Raw genomic sequence first — 17,105 nt, 5'->3', positions numbered from 1 at the left:
GGCAGTGTGCAGAGTATGGACTATATTTAAAACAGGCCTTCACAATTTTCAGGTTACAATAACAAAAAAAAAAACGTGAACCAGTATGACATCACTCATCACCCCCTTTCCTGCTTCTTAATGTGTTGCAGAACATCACTGGTAAAAGAAAGATTAAAGCAGATAGGCACAGTGGGGGAAAAAAGATAAAGGCGCTTTGAATTCAATTGGACATTGTTAATAGAGAAAAGATTCTACTTTCAACTTTTTGAAAAGCACCTGAAACGACGCAACCCACTCTAAAGGCAACATCAAACTGGCGCCAGGGATTAATTTCTAAACATTTTCGATGGACTTTGGACCTTTAGATACTTTGAATGAAAAAATGTGCGCCTTGACTCAAAAAGGTTGAGAAACAAGGCTCAATGAATCATTTACCGGTAAATATCCTCAACCGCACATTTCACGATTTAAAGAGCCTGCAGTTTTGTTTTTCGCCACAACCCGTCATATCGCTATACATCTCTGCGTCTACATATTTTTCAACTGCGTAAGCGTAAAAGAAGTCAACCAGGAAGTCGTTTGCCGTGTAGATCGGCGATGTCTTCTTTAAAACACCCCGACCCTGCAAACAGTTCCTTACGGAATACCGAGCCTAATTCCCCAGGAGAAGAAGATAGAGAGTTCTCTCCCGGTTACAAAAATGTTGACGCTTTCGTCAAAGTAAGTATTTTCCACGTATTTGCTCTATGAAACAAGGAGTTGAGAGCTGCAACGTGGGTGGGTGCACATTAGCTCACGTTGTTTTTAGCCCGATAAAAGTTATTAACTTTTTAAGTTGTATGTCTTTTATATACATTAGTAATACTGCACTCATATACCCAGTGAGCGATTCCTTTCTTTACATGTATTTTTAACTGTCTCGATCCAATGTTATATAATGTCAAAACAATAAACAAACCCCGCTATTCAAAATGAATGTTAAACGCTGGAGTATTAGACTCTTTGGACTCTCTAGTCACTGATTTAATATTGAACTAAGTTACTGTCTATATTTAGTCATAACAATATAAATTATTTACGACCGTTTTTATTTATCCATGCATCATTTCATCTGCACCGCTTATCCTCAGTAGGGTCGCGGGGGTGCTGGAACCTATCCCAGCTATCTTCGGGCAGGGGACACCCTGAACTGGTTGCCAGCCAGTTACAGGGAACTCAGAGACAGACGACTCACTCGCTCATTCAAACCTAAGGACAATTTGGATTGGCCAGTCAACCTAGCATGCATGTTTTTGGAATGTGGGAGGAAACCCACGCAAGCACGAGGAGAACATGTAAACTCCACACAGGAGGTTCGATCTCATGACCTTAGAACTGCCGAACACGCGCTAGCCACTGCGCCCCATTTTATTTTATCTAGTCCTAATTATGAAAGTTGAGTTTGACTTTGTTGCCAGATGTCGCCTTGAATTCTGTTGTTAGGTCTATGACCATTCCTATTTGATTAGATCACATCAAGCAAACTTTCAATTGATACCCTCAGGCAAAGGTTAAGTGGCTTGAACAAGACTTCCCCCAAGATTGATGAGGCTCTTTTTAGTAGGACGATGTGGGATCCCAACCATTCATCCATCAATCCATTATCTGCACCGCTTATTCTCAGTAGGGTCGCGGGGGATGTGGGATCCCTTTAATGTTAAACTTTGTAATCTGTTTACAATCAGTTTATGGATTTTCTTAGGATGAGAATGATCATAAATCATCTTAATCTTTGCATTTTTTAATTACTACATCCATTCTCTGTAGCTCTTTTATGCCCAGAATATTCTACAGTAAAACATTTTAAAGGAACTGCTCATTCTTTTTCAGCCTTTATTTTGATAATCTAACGGACTCAAGGAAACATGCGGACGTAAAAAACATCACTTTTAGGCCTTAAGGAAAATTTAGCGTCCCTCTACTTCTAAATAATAATATATAATAATATATTTATACTTTTATTCAACACTCAAAAGCAATGTTCCCTCTAATTTTCTACGGGTCTGAGCGTTCACACAAAGTTGGTGAGCAACGCTTGAAACAACAGTGAGCAACCATAATCCCAAGTGTGGCAAGATCATTAATTATCAAACATGTCCAAAACTTGACCTCAAGTTACATTTTGCTGAGTTTCCGGCAATGCAAAATTATTTTTCTCTTTTGAATGAATTGACTCATGTACTATTGCAAAGATTGTACGGCCTACAAACATCGTTTGTTCTTACAATTCTTTCACAAGATATCCAGTTCTTTTTATTTCCGGATATATTTTGTCGCATAATATTAACATTTTTGGGGGTCGGTTGTAAGATGCAGAACTGTACTTAATCGCATTTTTAGTGGAAGTACAATGTTGGCAACAAGATTCACTTGATATAATTGGAAATTATTTGAATGCAACACAAACTTTTTCTTTTTTTCCGTGGTTTTTTTTCTACTTTTTTTAAAAAATTGATTTAAAAAAAAAAATAATCTCATTGTGTTTATTTTTTCCGAGCTGTTACTTTTTTCTTTTTGTTCTCTATTTACTTTTTTCCTACATTTCTTTTTTTCTGGCTTTTTTCTCTTCCTTTTGTTTCTCTTTTTTTCTCAGCTTTTCACTGCTTTTTCATTTTTTTTTTCTTTTTTGTTCTATTCCCCCCTTCCTTTAAGTCATTTTGTGCACAATTTTACATAATATTTGGTCATGTTGGGAATAAAGAAGCAAAAACAACCTGAAGAGCCGTTAAGGACCCGAAAGAGCCGGTTTCTTTTAGTGAGCCGAGCCGAAGAAGCCGGTTCTCGACAAAATCTACTAACTTTACTCAACTTCGTTCTACTTCGAATCGACTTCAAAATACCGCATTTAGGACACAACGTAATGGGAACCCGTGTATTTTTACCTTCATGCACTGTAACTTTGACTTAAGTCGCTTCTGAACTTGTAATTTTGAGCCCTCATTTTTGTGCGCCAGCTAGATTTTCTTGTGCGCTGAGAATGTGCGAGCAATGCGCAATTGCGCACGCGCGCAGCTTAGAGGGTACACTGCTCAGAAGATTACATTGCTATAACTAACTGTAACCTAACAAGACTTGAAATTGATCAATCAATCCCAATCTACACCAATCCGTTTGTTTTTTTTGAAACAGTTTGACAATATTGAAGTTCACTATATTGCACTTCATTTGTGTCTGTGTCATTTACACGTCCGCTTTAAATGTTTTCGGTTTTGTATGAGGCGAGACATCTCTGGTGGTCTGAAATTCAGTTATCCTAAACATGTTTTATTGTCTCTTGTGTTCAGCATGGGTTGGGCTCCGTGTTGCTGGCCACCAAAGCATCTAGTGGCTTGCCTCAAGCTGGAGACGACTTTGACTTTTATCGCAGCTTCCCCGGTTTCCGGGATTTCTGTGAAGTTCAAGGAGATCAACTTTTGCTCTAGTAAGTTTCTAAAGCATGGTCCAACTGCTTTTGCTTTATTGCTGCTTCTCCGTTGCTTATTTCTTCAGTGCCTTTATCACTTTTATTTTGAAGTCAGCAGAATACGACCAGCGTTTTTTTTCTCCGGTTATGGTCAAGTCATTTTTAGTTGTATGTGTATTGCAAAATAATTTTATGAACACAATTAGCATAATTTACCCTAAATTATTAGGCCATGTGCCCACATTTGCTCCCTTGGTTTGTTGTTCCGCTATAAGCCACAGCCCCTTCCCTAAACGGTGCCAATGGCTCACAACTGGTGACAAAAACAAATACGCGCATATAAACTGTATTTAATTTTGTAGTTCTAAACTCGGCCTATGTATTTAGTAAGAAACATCTGCCATCTAAATGTATACTTCGCTGGTAAACTAAGATCGATTCCTGTAATTTTAATCAACTTGCTACAATAAACCGCGACAATTCCGCTTTTTTCCAGGTATAAGTAATCAACAGAAACAATTTAAATATTTTGCATATGAGAACTGTGATCAACTTAGTTCATTTGACTTTTTATATATATATATATATATATATATATATATACACACATATAGATAAATGTATTTATAGGACAACTTTCTTTATTCAACGCAGTTTGGTTGCGAAAACTGCATGCAAAAAGTTAACAGAGACATTTATTTTTGCAGTTATTTCAGGCATTATTATTATTATTTTGTATTATTGTTTTGTTTTTTTTAATAGTTTTTATTTTAAGAAATTACTCTTCGGTCTGCTATTTAGCGGGTGAAATATTGATTGTAAGTCTTGGAGCTTAGGTCGGAAGATACTTGGTGTCAGCAGGTTTGGGATGTGATTTAGCTAGTGTTAGTAAAGCATTGCATTGAGTTTTATTCACTTTGTCTTTGCTTGAATTAATGATGGCTTCTATAAGTTATTACGTGCCTTGGTTAGTGACTGCAAATTGCCCAGGAAAATGGTCGACTCGTTACAACTTCAAATAAAAACATGCTTCAGAACCAAAACATGTTCCATTTTGGTTAACCAGAGTAGGTTCTGCGGAATACAGTCCCACATCAATTTACACTCAAAAAGACCATATTTTGTACCCATCGCTATTTCTAAAGAGTTGGTATCAGACTCTTATCCAAGTACCAAAAGTAGAATTGTTGATCTCATACCTCACCATGCCTTAATGTCAAAACAAATTCAGTGCTTGTGAAAAGAGGTATCTGTATTTATGCTGACATGTTTCTCTGTGTCAGCATGAGTCAAATCATGCAACATCACAACTGCCGTTCTCGCATGAGAGACCGCGATAAGATCACAGGGCTGGAGGAGAGATTTGACATGGTTGTGGACTCAAACGATGTCATCCTGGAGAAAGTGGTACGTGTTATTCTGTGACAGAGATTGCTTTACAAAACCCTAGGTTGAACACAGCTAAAGAACCGGTATCCAATTCCTAGGGGATCCTTCTGGATGAGGCTGATGGCGTGAACAGGAGCCAGCAGCCTGTAATGCCTGCAGGCTTTCAGCCTCCCAAGATTGTCGTTTCTAGCTGGAATCGCAAGGTTGGCTGATTCGGTTCACGCCTTCCAGAACGAGCGCGCCTTTCACTTGAGCTAAAACAATTTTTGTATCCTCACGATCAGGGTTCGGGCTCTGGAGGTCGCGCTGAGACATTCAGACTTTTTCAAGCCAAGAATATTCAAAGGCCTCAGATCAAATTCAAGGAAAAAGTCGACAACAGCAATACTCCCTTTATTCCCAAGATTTTCATTAAGCCTAATGCGTTGAAACCACTCCCCTCATGTAAGATGCTGTACTGTTTTTTAATTTCATTTAAAAATTAATTTAAAAAAAAAATTGTTAACATTTATAATCTGATAACATCTGGCTTCTTACTGTCTTGAGGGTAGATTTCACCACCAAAAACCTTCGCAAAGAGAGACCAGAAGATCTTGACGTCCCGGCGGCACTGGCCGACCTTATTCATCAGCAGCGAACACAAGAACACGTAGAAGACATGTAAGAACTTTACCAACATGGAACAATGTTGCATTTTGTTTTTACAATTCTAAATATTTTATTCCATTAGGTTTGCACACCCTTACCAATTTGAATTGGACCATCTTACAGTACCTGAAAGTCTTCTGTCAAAGACAGAGCCAAAGGTTAGTGTCCTGGGTGATTTCTGTTGATGTTGTGTCAAGGGATTCTAGCTTTAGGTGTTGCAACAAGATTATATCAATTATATAAAACACTTTGTACGGGGTAGAGCTGCAAATGTGTCCATTTTCTTTTAATTTTGACCTCAAAAGGAAACCAGATAAGTTAGTGGTGTCAAACAAATTTTTACAAAGGTCCACATCAGCGTAATGGCTGTGGCGGGCGACATTTGGCCTTCAAGCCAGGAGTTTAACACAGGGGACATGGGTTATTCTACAAATACTCTGAAATGATTCTAAAACCATGGTATTTCAGTACAAGGGCGTAGTTTTGGCATAAACAGTGGGAATGTGTCCCCACCAATATTTGGCAATCATTGTTTTGTCCCCATCATTATAACGTGATCCTTTCATGTAAACTGCTATGTCCCCCCCAATGCCGAGACCAAACCTCAGCCCTTGCTTCACATAAAAATATGATCTCAAAAGCTAGTCACATTTTTAAAGGAAAATTAATGCCCATTCTTAATTAGATTTTTTAAATTTCAGCAGCTAGGTTTTAAATCAATTGCGTCTTGATTCAATAAAACCTTTTAGATAGTTCATACTTTAAAATGGGTTTTGACAGTATATAAACACAATTTAGTTTTAAGTTAAAATGTATGCTTAGTGCAACCGTTCTTTTAATCTTCGTACCATGTGGTCTCAACTGTATCCGTCCGAACATTTGTAGATGTACAATCCAATAGAAGAGACAAGCTGCTCCTACATTGACACGCTTGAAGATCTTGTGGCTTTGAATGAAAAGCTGAATGAGGTGTCCGAATTTGCAGTGGACCTTGAGGTACGCACACACTCAAAATTAAGTTAAGCTGCCAATTTACCAACTAACATTTCCAAAATTGTATGACAGCACCATTCATACAGGAGTTTCTTGGGAATCACCTGTCTGATGCAGATCTCCACCAGAGATCAGGACTTCATCATTGACACCTTGGAGCTCCGCAGTGAGATGTACATCCTGAATGAGGCCTTCACCAACCCTGCTGTTGTCAAAGTAATAAAACGGCTTCGCTACTTTGCAAAAAGTCCGTTAGATAATTTAGAAAAACTTACTGAAACGAGTGACATTTCTACGTTTTCAAGTTACATACTCTTTTTCCACTTGCAGAATATTTTGATCCTTTTGAATATTTTTCTTAAGAACTCTTTTAAGAAGCATTTTTTGTAACATAAGTAAAATATAAGTATTTTTTACTGAAGAAAAGAGAGAGCTTTCAGACGGTCTGCCCTCCAGCTCTGGAACTCTTTATCACCTGACCTCCAAATTTCCGCCACCTTGTCCACCGTCAGAACCCACCTCTTCAGACTTGTCCATTTATATTTGGCCTCACATACTGCCCCCTTTTTTAACTGTTTTTATTTGGTATTTATTACTTGCTTGTTTAATTGTTGTTTGATATTCTGTGTCCAGCGGCCTTGGGTGTCCTGAAAAGGGTGCTTTGAAGTCATAAGTATTATTATTATAAATACAAAGTACCGTATTTTTGTGTGCATGTTCAAAAATAGCCTTTAGCCAAACATATTTTACATGTATGGCGCATGGAATTACAAATACTTTACAAGCTAGGAATGCGGAAAAAAAGTCTCATATTTAAAACATATGTCAAAGAATAAAAACAAAACTGATTTTACCTTGAAAATTAAACGATTTATTCAATCATAAATGGTTATAATAAGTAGTAGAATTTCATCGTTATGATGTTTCCAATTCGATATACAGTATTTTCTGATATTTAAGGCACACGGGGTTATAAGGTGGACTTTAAAAATGTTGCAAAAAAAATTATTTAGGTGCGACCTATAGTCCAGAAAATTCGGAATATTTTTTTTTATTTTACTAAAAATGCAGTAATAAATAATTCTTTTAAAAAAAAAATAGCAAAGCCAATCTGCAGCTTCTACCTAAAGACAATAATAATCACCAATGCTGCAAAATAAATCACCGGTGAACTGTGTTTTGATAGAGATTGTGCAATAATAACGGGATTTTTTCCCTGTTCTTTGTTTAATTTAATATTACTTATTTTTATACCATGATTTTTAACTTATTATTTTAAAGTGTGGTGTTGTAAATATTTTTGCACCATCAGGATGGTTTGTTGTAAATTTGGCATGTAATAATGACAGTAAATTCTATTCTAATTGAATCAAGATTCGACTTGAAAACCTGAATGATTTACCTGTATAATTGTGTATTATTGCAGTAATTTCTTATCATTGCATTTAAGTGTAAATATGCATTATGAGTTGCAATATATGTGACTATGAATCGAAGCACCCCAGATGTACCATATTTTCCAGGCGATAAATTACTCTGGATTATAAATCGCACCAGCCAAAAAATGCATAGTTAAGAAGAAAAAAAAGTATATAAGTCGCACCAGAGTCTAAGTCGCTCTCCCGGGCAAACTGAGGAAAAAAAACTGACTTGTAGTCCGGAACATACAGTATATAATGACTCTGAAATTGCCTCAAACAAATCTATTAGTAAAGGTTAGAACCCTCTTATTTTAATGGTGCTCATGTCTGTGTGTTTAGCTAATGTGACACGATAAATGTGATTACATGTCTTTTAAGTTGTCAAACCTTTGTGACCTTTAGGTATTTCACGGGGCAGACTCGGACATTGAGTGGCTCCAAAGGGACTTTGGCGTGTATGTTGTCAATATGTTTGATACGCACCAAGCCAGTCGAGTTTTAAACCTCGCCCGAAATTCGCTTGACCATCTTCTCAAGCACTATTGCAGTGTGGATTCGGACAAACGCTATCAGCTTGCTGATTGGAGGATCAGGTATACCTCCACCTTCAGCTCGATTTCATTCTTTTGGAACTGCTTTAATGTGTAGAAAGCTTCTAACTACTACCACTGACTCCACAGGCCTCTGCCAGATGAGATGGCTCGCTATGCCCGCAGTGATACCCACTATCTCCTTTACATTTACGACTGCATGAAGGCGCAGCTCTTGGACTCCAACCACGGCCAGCCTGGTTTGCTACAAAGTGTCTGGGACAGGAGCAAACAAGTTTCCCTCAAGGTTTGTGCAACTTTGATTTACCCACAACAATGCCTTGCTGTTGTCCTGCCCTTTTTCTGCTCGTCTTGCCTGTCGTTCAAATAATGTTACGGTTTGAGTTGTACACATACTTAAAATAGCTTGAAGAACCAACATTGTGACGCTCCGTCGCTCTTATTAGAAGATGTTTGATAAAGGAAAAATATGATTTCTGTAAGAAAGTAAACGATTGCACACATGTATGTGTTTCCTTCCTTATAAGGCTTTTATTTTTTTGTGACTCTAGAATTATCTTTTTAAAATTTTGGAACAATATTGCTCCATCAACACATATGCTGACGGAACAATATTGCTCCATCAACACATATGCTGACCTGAAAGTAAATGCAGTTTTCTATAACGTCCACATAATCGCGACAAAGTATCATGTGAAGTAAAGTGTCCTTAGTACAGTTGTGCAATAAAGCGGCAAGATTTTTCTTTTAAAATTAGAATTTCAACAACCTATTTGTTTAAAAAAAAAAGTTCAATACTTTTAATTGTTAAACAAATACTTGACCCCGTAAACTGGGTTTGTATGTATAATAGAGTATTTAATAAATACATAAACGTTTCTATTTCACAGGTATTGACTATTGGGGGACGTTTTTGGGATGCAAGTCTCGCGAAAAACGAGGGATAACTGTATTGTACAATGTTGAAAAAAACACTCTGAGAATGTCTTCTTTGCACCAAGTCTACTTTTTCTGAATTTTGTGTTCCATCACCCACACAGAAATACGCAAAGCCAATATTCACTGAGGAATCCTATCTGGCGGTGCAGAGGAAGCAGAAAAGGTCTTTTAACACCCAACAGCTCACTGCCTTTAGACTGCTGTTCGCCTGGAGGGACAAGCTGGCTCGGCAAGAAGACGAAAGCAGCGGGTAGGGTTGCGGACGCTGGTTCTCTACTGTTTCAGACAGGTTTTCACAGCCCACGTGTTTTTTGGAAATCTGAGCATACAGATCTCAGCACACATAATTTTTGCTGTTTTTGTAGCTACGTCCTGCCCAACCACATGATGATCAAAATATCTGAGGAGCTCCCCAAGTGAGTTGACTCATTTTCCTGCTTGAAAAATGAACCACACGTTCACCCAATTCTCACCACTTTGTGCATGGTGTTTACATTTTATTCATAAACTCGGCACATCTTTTTGTTTTTTGTTTTCTACTCAGGGAGCCTCAGGGCATCATTGCCTGCTGTAGTCCAGTGCCGCCTCTGGTTAGGCATCAGGTCAATGAGCTCCATATGTTAGTTCAAGAGGCTCGAGAAATGCCTCTCCTTAAGGTAAGAATCACTCAACACATTTTGTCCCCTTGGTTTTATTTAACACCACTTTGGCTTTCTGCACACAGGCTGAAATTGCGATGCAAAAAACTAAAGGACTCACTACAATAAAAAAAGTGAGAAAGCATTAGTGTATAAAGATACCCATCTACTCTATCTATCTAAGTTGGAATGATTCTGTTTTTTTATGATTATTATGTTTTAGCCTGAGGTTACATTGTTTGGTCCTCATGATACATCCAAGGTCCCTGAGTGCAGTGAAAGTCACTTTTCTGCTGATGGTGAGCTGTACTGTTTTTGTTAAAATTGCAGATTACCCTATTTTCCACACTACAGAAAGAAACATTTTTGTACTGGACAACATCATGGTCACAACTTAAAAAGTGAAATGTTTTGGATTTTAGTGCCTCTAACAGTAAACATTTCAAAGGATATACAAAAAAAACAGCAAAACCAAAACGTATACAGTAGTGAAAAATATGTGCATGATTCATGTGGGTGCATCAAAATGTTTGAATTTTGGATGAAGTGTTTTTAAATACTTGAAATTGTTTGCATGTCTTCTTAAAAATCATTCCTACACTGCTTTCTGGTGGCTTTGCTTTGCCATTGCATTCCTATTTAACTTTAACAGCAGCTGGCAGTAGTTTGTATTAGCAGTAAGATCTTAAGCCGGAACCTTGTGTTGGGCCATCAATCATCACTTTGGGTTCGGGCCGGGCATCTCTCTCGCTGACTTTTAAGTTTTTTAATTATCTACCCCTCATCGTTCTTAGTTTATTATTCTTTGTGGAGGATCAGCGAAATGGATTCTTTAACCGTTTGGTGCAACAAGGTACTGATGTGTGCACGGATCATGCAAAAAGAAAAATAATCTAAGAAAAATACCAGGTAGATGGTTAAAAAAGTTAACCCTCATCCTTACAGATTAAAAACAGTCCTCACAAATAAAATATGAAAAGTTGGGTTTCCTTCCGGCTCGGTCACTCAAAGTTAATTTGTTGGGTTCGGACTTCATTCCCCGCTGGCGGGGCTGGGTCCCATCAGGCTGGATTTGCTTGGCCCGATCTTCTAGTTTTTATGGCATTGTCCCATGGATCATATTACTCCCTATATGTCGCGCCCGAAAGGTGCATGCTACACCTAAACAAGGCACTATGAAATGTGTATTAGTTCAAGGATTACACATCAATTATTAACATTTATTCTGGGCTATGCAAAAAAATTAATGTGGCAATTTTAAGTATTAAATTATAAGGGTAAGGACTTCTGCAGCTGAAAATGTAACAATGTGTTACCGTTACTTTAACCAACACAAATATGGGGAGAGATTTGTCTCCGAAATATTTACACATGTATTGTTCGAATCCAAAAATGTATTCAGGATCTAAAAATCACATTTCTTGATAAACACACTTGCCCGATAAAAAGTCACATATGCCAATCACAGATATGTTTGTGGTTCTGCAAAATAGATGATTCACACTGGATTTATTTTGATGGGACTGGAGAAGTTGGGAAATTGGCTTTTAAAGTTCTTAAAAAGTGCTAGAATGTGGCCATTAAAAAGGGTATGAAACCTGTCAATGATTTTTTTAAAATGTGTAAGTGACTGTAACAGTAAACTGTCAAAATCAAACATTGTCAAATGAAAAAATATATATTGAAATATGTCAACCACTTATAGATGAACGGCAAATATGTGGAAACCAAAAATAAACAATCATTATATTGGAGAAGTCATTTTTTGGGCACTCATTGAGAATCACAGGTTTGAGCTTTGAATCAATCAATTCTTTCTGATCTCCTGCCCCACCTCTAGATTTGCCTGTTAAAAGAGGAGTGCTCTTCTGTGATGATGACCAGAAATCCGACAGTGATGTTGATAAACTAAGAGGTCTTGTCGCATCTGCCAAAATAACACTTTTTGAGGTAGGTGTAAGCTGTACTCAAACTGTTATACTTGAAAGCAAGTACTAGTATTTGTCTTTGTTTTAAGGGGCCAGAAGAAAATGAAATGGAAGAATCTCTTTCCGTAGCTCAAACGAAAGCTAGGCGTATTATTGCATCCTTTGAAAACCCTTTTAGAATGGTAAGACTTAACCAAAAGCCAAATGGTTTGTATACTGTCACACAAGCGTTACAATTTTTTCTTTTCCAGTATTTGCCTTCCAGCGGCGTTCATTTCAACAAGAATGCAAAATTTGACCCTTCTACAAAGATATTTGAGGTGCAGGAAAATCATCCAATCATGGAGTAACATTTTGACCTAAATTGGAACCAAAAGCAACAATTTAACCAAACAATCATTCTTCAGATCAGTAAAAAATGGAAATTGAAGAATATGGAGCAGGAGCAGAAAGAACTCGAGTCCGCAAGAAAGGCCAAAGAGGAAGCAAAGCAACAAGCAAAGAAGGCAGCAGGTAACTTAGTGGAAAATGCAGTGGTCCCATGGTGTTCTATTCTTCGCAGACAAATTTGATTTGTGTGCATGAACAGTATTGCTAAGATATAATTGATTCAAGATATATTTAAATGTAAACAAGGTGTGAAACCAGAGTCATGACTCAGTAACTCCTCCAAACAAACCTGCCTTATCTTCTCACAGTCTGACAGTGATGTTAACTTCAGTATATCTATGAGCCAAAAGCAAAGGAAATGCTGAGTTAATTTATTGTGGATAAAAGATCATCAATTATCCAGGAATTATAAGCCATTTTTCCATGCTTTATTCTGTTTACAATAAGCCATGTTGTTGTTTTGTTGAATTTACTAGAGGAAAGACAAAAGATGAAAAAAAGCTACCAGGAGTCCCTGCAGAATGTGGCTACTGTGCGTCAACAAGCTATTGTGAGTACTTTTCTCAGTTGTTTTTTTAACAATATCTTTATGTTGGACGGATTTGATCTTTGTCTTTTTTTTGAATACTTTGCAAAATCCACACCTATTTTTGGACCCATGGCTTGCTTTAAAGTTTGCTGATTCAGTTTTCCTTATTTAATGGGGACAATGCACGGATCTTTTTGGCACAATTCAGGCTTAGTTGAGATAACTGTCATCTATAGTCTTTTTGAGGAAAACTTGCAATGCCTCACAAATGTGAATACCGTATTTTCCGTACTCGTAGGTGCACCCCCAAAAATATTTTTTATCATATAGTTTTCATATGCAAGACGCACTGAACTACAAGGCGCATTGAATTATAACTACAGTAAAAGCTACTGTAATGATTTGATGCACGTTTTATATGCTTATGGTATTTATTAGAGCAATTAATCTTCGGTCGAAAAATGCCGCTGAATCGTAAAATATGGGTTGCTACGGGAATTCAACCCATGTCACCACGTTGAGAGCTCCGCAACCTAACCACTAGACCACTTCTTATACAAATGACATACGAGAAGCCATTAGATTTGATCTCATCATTACACTATTTTTACTCGGGGTGCCAGGGATGAGTTTTAGAAAATGGACGAAACCGAAAGTCGTCCTTAAAGATCAAAATCAATGTGATAAAGCATGACAATGGAAATGGGTTTTTGGCGTAAATTATAATGAATTGGACTTAGCGTTTATTTACATCTTTTATGACGAAATTTGTTTTCTCCATTCTAAAACATTAGTTTCTGGCACCGTGAGTAAAAATAGTGTGATAATGCAATAAAATCAAATGCCTTTTGGTACAGTGGCTCAGCCTTTGTACCTTATCCAATAAAAAGGATGGGTAGCGATGAGAAAGGAGGGGAGGCGCAGGAGCGATGGTGAGCGAGTTTGATTGCATCAGAGACCCTAAATAATTAGGTTGTTGAATGAAAAAAATTGCTGATACCAATATCCGTCAAATTCCCAATCAGCTTGCCCGATAATCGGTCGACCTCTACACTAGACCAGCAGTGATGTGGATGGCATACGTAAAGCAATTAAATTTGATCTCATTATGACAATAACTCATTTCACAGTACCAAAGACATATGTTAGAGAATAGAGAAAACAGTCACCCTGAAAGATATAGTCGCAAAAAAGCATGAGAGGGAAACAACTCTTTGGTGTATTTGATGATGATTTTGACTTTGAAAGACATGAAATAAATACATTGTATATTTTAAGTAGGTATTGTGTTCATAGTTTACGTTGTCCATAAATTATTTTAATCACTGCTGGACATATTCAACAAGGTTTGTCACTTACAATGTTAAGTTCGAGCCAAGAAAAAAGTGAAACTAAATTGTGTACTGATGGGGGGTTATTTTTTTTTCATTAAAAATTAATGGTGTGCGTTACTCACAAATACGGTACAGGCGCTGCCCTACTTACAAACGAGATTTTCGGACAAACGTTCGTAAGTTGAATTTGTTCGTAAGTTGCTTTAGTGCTATATTTTGTATGGAATGTATGTTTTTAAGGTTTATAGAAGTATGTTTAAGGTTTGTATAAGTGTATTGTTTTGTACAAAAAAAAATATTTCATAAAATAATATGCTCTATCAAGTTAAGTTTAACTTGCTTCTGGAAGATGAGCTTCATGAGTTAAGCGACTTCGTGGTAAATAGTGGCTGGGAAAAAAAGCGATCCAACTACATCAAGCTTTCTTAATCCACTTTCATTTCAAAAGAAATGGCTGGCCTCTTCACGCTTATACCAAACATATTGAATGGATGCACGAGATATTAAACCATAAAAATGTCAAAGTAGCGGCGGAAAGAAGCACCGCTGTGCTGTCCTGTACTCGGAAAAAGGTGCACACAATACAAAATCTAACTTAAAGCAATGTCCAGATATTTTTCGACATCCCGAAAAGAAATGTTTGCATTTACCGTTTTTTTCTTAAGTCGAATTGTTGTTGGTAGGGGAGCGTCTGTATTCACTCCACACCCTTCTTGACCTTTTAAATCCATGACCCATTTTAATTCCTGATATTAGTTTTAATAAGTATTTGGTATATTTTACATTCTGTGTTGATTTCAAATAGTGGTTAATCCATTTGATCAGAAATGCGCCAAAGAGGACGGAAAGAAACGCGAAAGGCTCCCCAATGAGGCTGCGGAATCGACTGCTAAGCCAAGTAAGAAACTGAAATCTGCAGAGAAGAAAAAGGCCGAAGCTCCTCATGAGAGCTTCAAGCCTTTTGACTACAGTCAAACAGATCTCAAAGTGTTTTCTGGTAAGGGTTTTTTTCCTTCTTCCTTTGATAAAAAGGCAAGGTTTTGTTGTTTAATATGTACAGTTTTTATCAACTGGGATTTGTTTTGTTTACAGCTACTAAGTCAAAGAAAAACACCCAGTTTGATCCAAACAGTCAATCACATGGCCCCAAGAAAAAGGTATTGTTTAGACATTCATTATTGTTTCACATTATTGTGCACAATAAACCCTGAGCGGAATGTCCTCTTTTCTTACAGAAAATGGTAGGTGGAAAAAAGGGTCATTTGGGGTCTGGAAATAAAAGTATGTCATACCTAGCTGGAACCTCAAACAGGTAAATGAAGTAATTTCGTAGAAAAAAAAGGGGGGGAAAAAATCACTTAACAATATTTTCCTCTTCTTTTTGACAGAGGATTTCGACACAACTGGCCCAAAAGATAGTTTGATTTTTTTTTTTTTTTGCAAGCCCTTTCATGTATTCGTGTTTTATTTTTAAGATGCAAGCTTTTTCCCATCTGTGTGTCCCAAGTTCAGCAGTGCACAATTAAAGATGGTTTTAGTAATAAGGGATCCTTTGTTACAAATATGTATTTTACTTGTTGAATTTTTGAAAACTTCTTATACCTGACAAGAGAATTCATAATTTGTGACAATGTTCCAAAACTTCTTCCCCCGCTTTGTTATTGCATTTCTTTTTCCCTCGTGATAAACGGCAGCTGGCATTAGTTTTTATGGCGTTGTCCTATGAAGCGTCATCACCCCCTATGGATCACACCCAAGAGGATCGGTGCAGCTCTACATCTAAACAGGGACTATGAAAAGTGTATTAGTGCAAGGATTACGCATCAATTATAGACATTTACTATGAGCCGTGCAAAAAAATTAAGGTAGCGTTTCCCAGTAGTGAGTTGTAATGGGAAGAACTTCCTGCAACTTAAAATGTAAGCTACATATTACTATATTTTTTTACCTATAACCAATGTGGGGAGAAATTGTTCTCAAGAATATTTACACACGCATTGTTTGCATCCACAAATATATTGACAATTTACTCAAGATCTAAAAATCATACGACTTAATAAATGCACAAACGTGAATAAAAGTAACATCTTTATATCACTGGTATATTTTTGGCTCTGCAAACTACATGATTCAGGGGGTGACTGAACCCCACACTGATGCCTATGTGAGACCCAATGGTCTTAACTTGTTCAAACTGAATAATGTGTGCAAGAATGCTTCTAGATGGGATGCTCCCAAGCGAGGAACTCAAGTCTGATATCTGAGGGACCTAATCGAACAGTAGTTGAACTTTGTTATTTTTTTGAGGGACTAAATGTATTTTTATTGCTTTGAAATTGGATAGTGATTGACCTAATCTCCATGACCTCAGATACACATATTTAATGGGCTAGGCAACTTCAATCCCTTGTGTGGTAGTGAAAAACCAGTGATGTGCAGTCAGGGGACGCAGGTGGAACTGTACTTCTGTGCAGTATTTAGTTGTCTCTCATTTAACTTAACAACATTTACTTTTTTTCCCATAAAAATGGTTTATAACTACTATTTAATGTATTGCTGTGCTAAACATCTGCAGATCAAGAGTGAGGCACGCAAACCTTTTGCCTCGTAGCAGAGGGCAATAGACAAATGATTCTGATATGGCGCACACCTCAGCCCCAAACAATTGAATTAGTGATAGTGTTGGCAAGCTCACTGCAAGTCAAGCTATTCAGTGATATGTTTAACGATGCATTGACTTGTTATTATTGGAGGATTACCTATTGTGGAAAACTTTTCCATTATCCAGCCGTTAGACACCTACACACACACTTGCTCTTTTCTTAAAGGGTCAGCGCACAAAACTTAAATGATGGCAAAGTCATAACTATACATAACATTGGGAAGCTCAAACCCACAGGGTTGAGCATATGATGACCATT

The 17,105-nt window shown here is 37.3% G+C and overlaps 1 protein-coding gene across 3 annotated transcripts; it reads left to right on the top strand.

Moving 5' to 3' along the window:
- The first annotated feature begins 533 nt into the window (after positions 1-533).
- Positions 534-16,278, top strand: exosc10 (exosome component 10). Of its 3 annotated transcripts, XM_088332031.1 has the most exons (25): positions 534-702; positions 3,306-3,442; positions 4,708-4,831; positions 4,912-5,016; positions 5,098-5,257; positions 5,365-5,473; positions 5,544-5,619; positions 6,347-6,457; positions 6,527-6,670; positions 8,278-8,468; positions 8,556-8,712; positions 9,467-9,615; positions 9,731-9,781; positions 9,910-10,021; positions 10,090-10,137; positions 10,227-10,302; positions 11,844-11,953; positions 12,021-12,113; positions 12,183-12,251; positions 12,339-12,444; positions 12,798-12,871; positions 15,010-15,181; positions 15,277-15,341; positions 15,420-15,496; positions 15,573-16,278. In XM_088332031.1, the coding sequence occupies exons 1-25, from the start codon at positions 580-582 to the stop codon at positions 15,601-15,603; spliced, it is 2,670 nt and encodes an 889-aa protein (XP_088188157.1). In that variant the 5' UTR covers positions 534-579; the 3' UTR covers positions 15,604-16,278. The 3 variants fall into 3 exon arrangements, 2 of the variants coding, with proteins under 2 accessions (XP_088188157.1, XP_088188158.1); XR_015850054.1 differs by lacking the exons at positions 15,420-15,496; positions 15,573-16,278 and having other exon boundaries at positions 14,990-15,181; XM_088332032.1 differs by lacking the exons at positions 4,708-4,831; positions 4,912-5,016; positions 5,098-5,257 and having other exon boundaries at positions 548-702.
- The last annotated feature ends 827 nt before the right edge of the window (positions 16,279-17,105 follow it).

This window comes from Urocampus carinirostris, chromosome 3, assembly GCF_059441175.1.
Source record: "Urocampus carinirostris isolate Australia breed hairy pipefish chromosome 3, RoL_Ucar_1.0, whole genome shotgun sequence".
NCBI lineage: Eukaryota > Metazoa > Chordata > Actinopteri > Syngnathiformes > Syngnathidae > Urocampus > Urocampus carinirostris.
The sequence above is the reverse complement of the archived record's forward strand: the minus strand, read 5'-3'. Positions and strand labels throughout refer to the sequence as shown.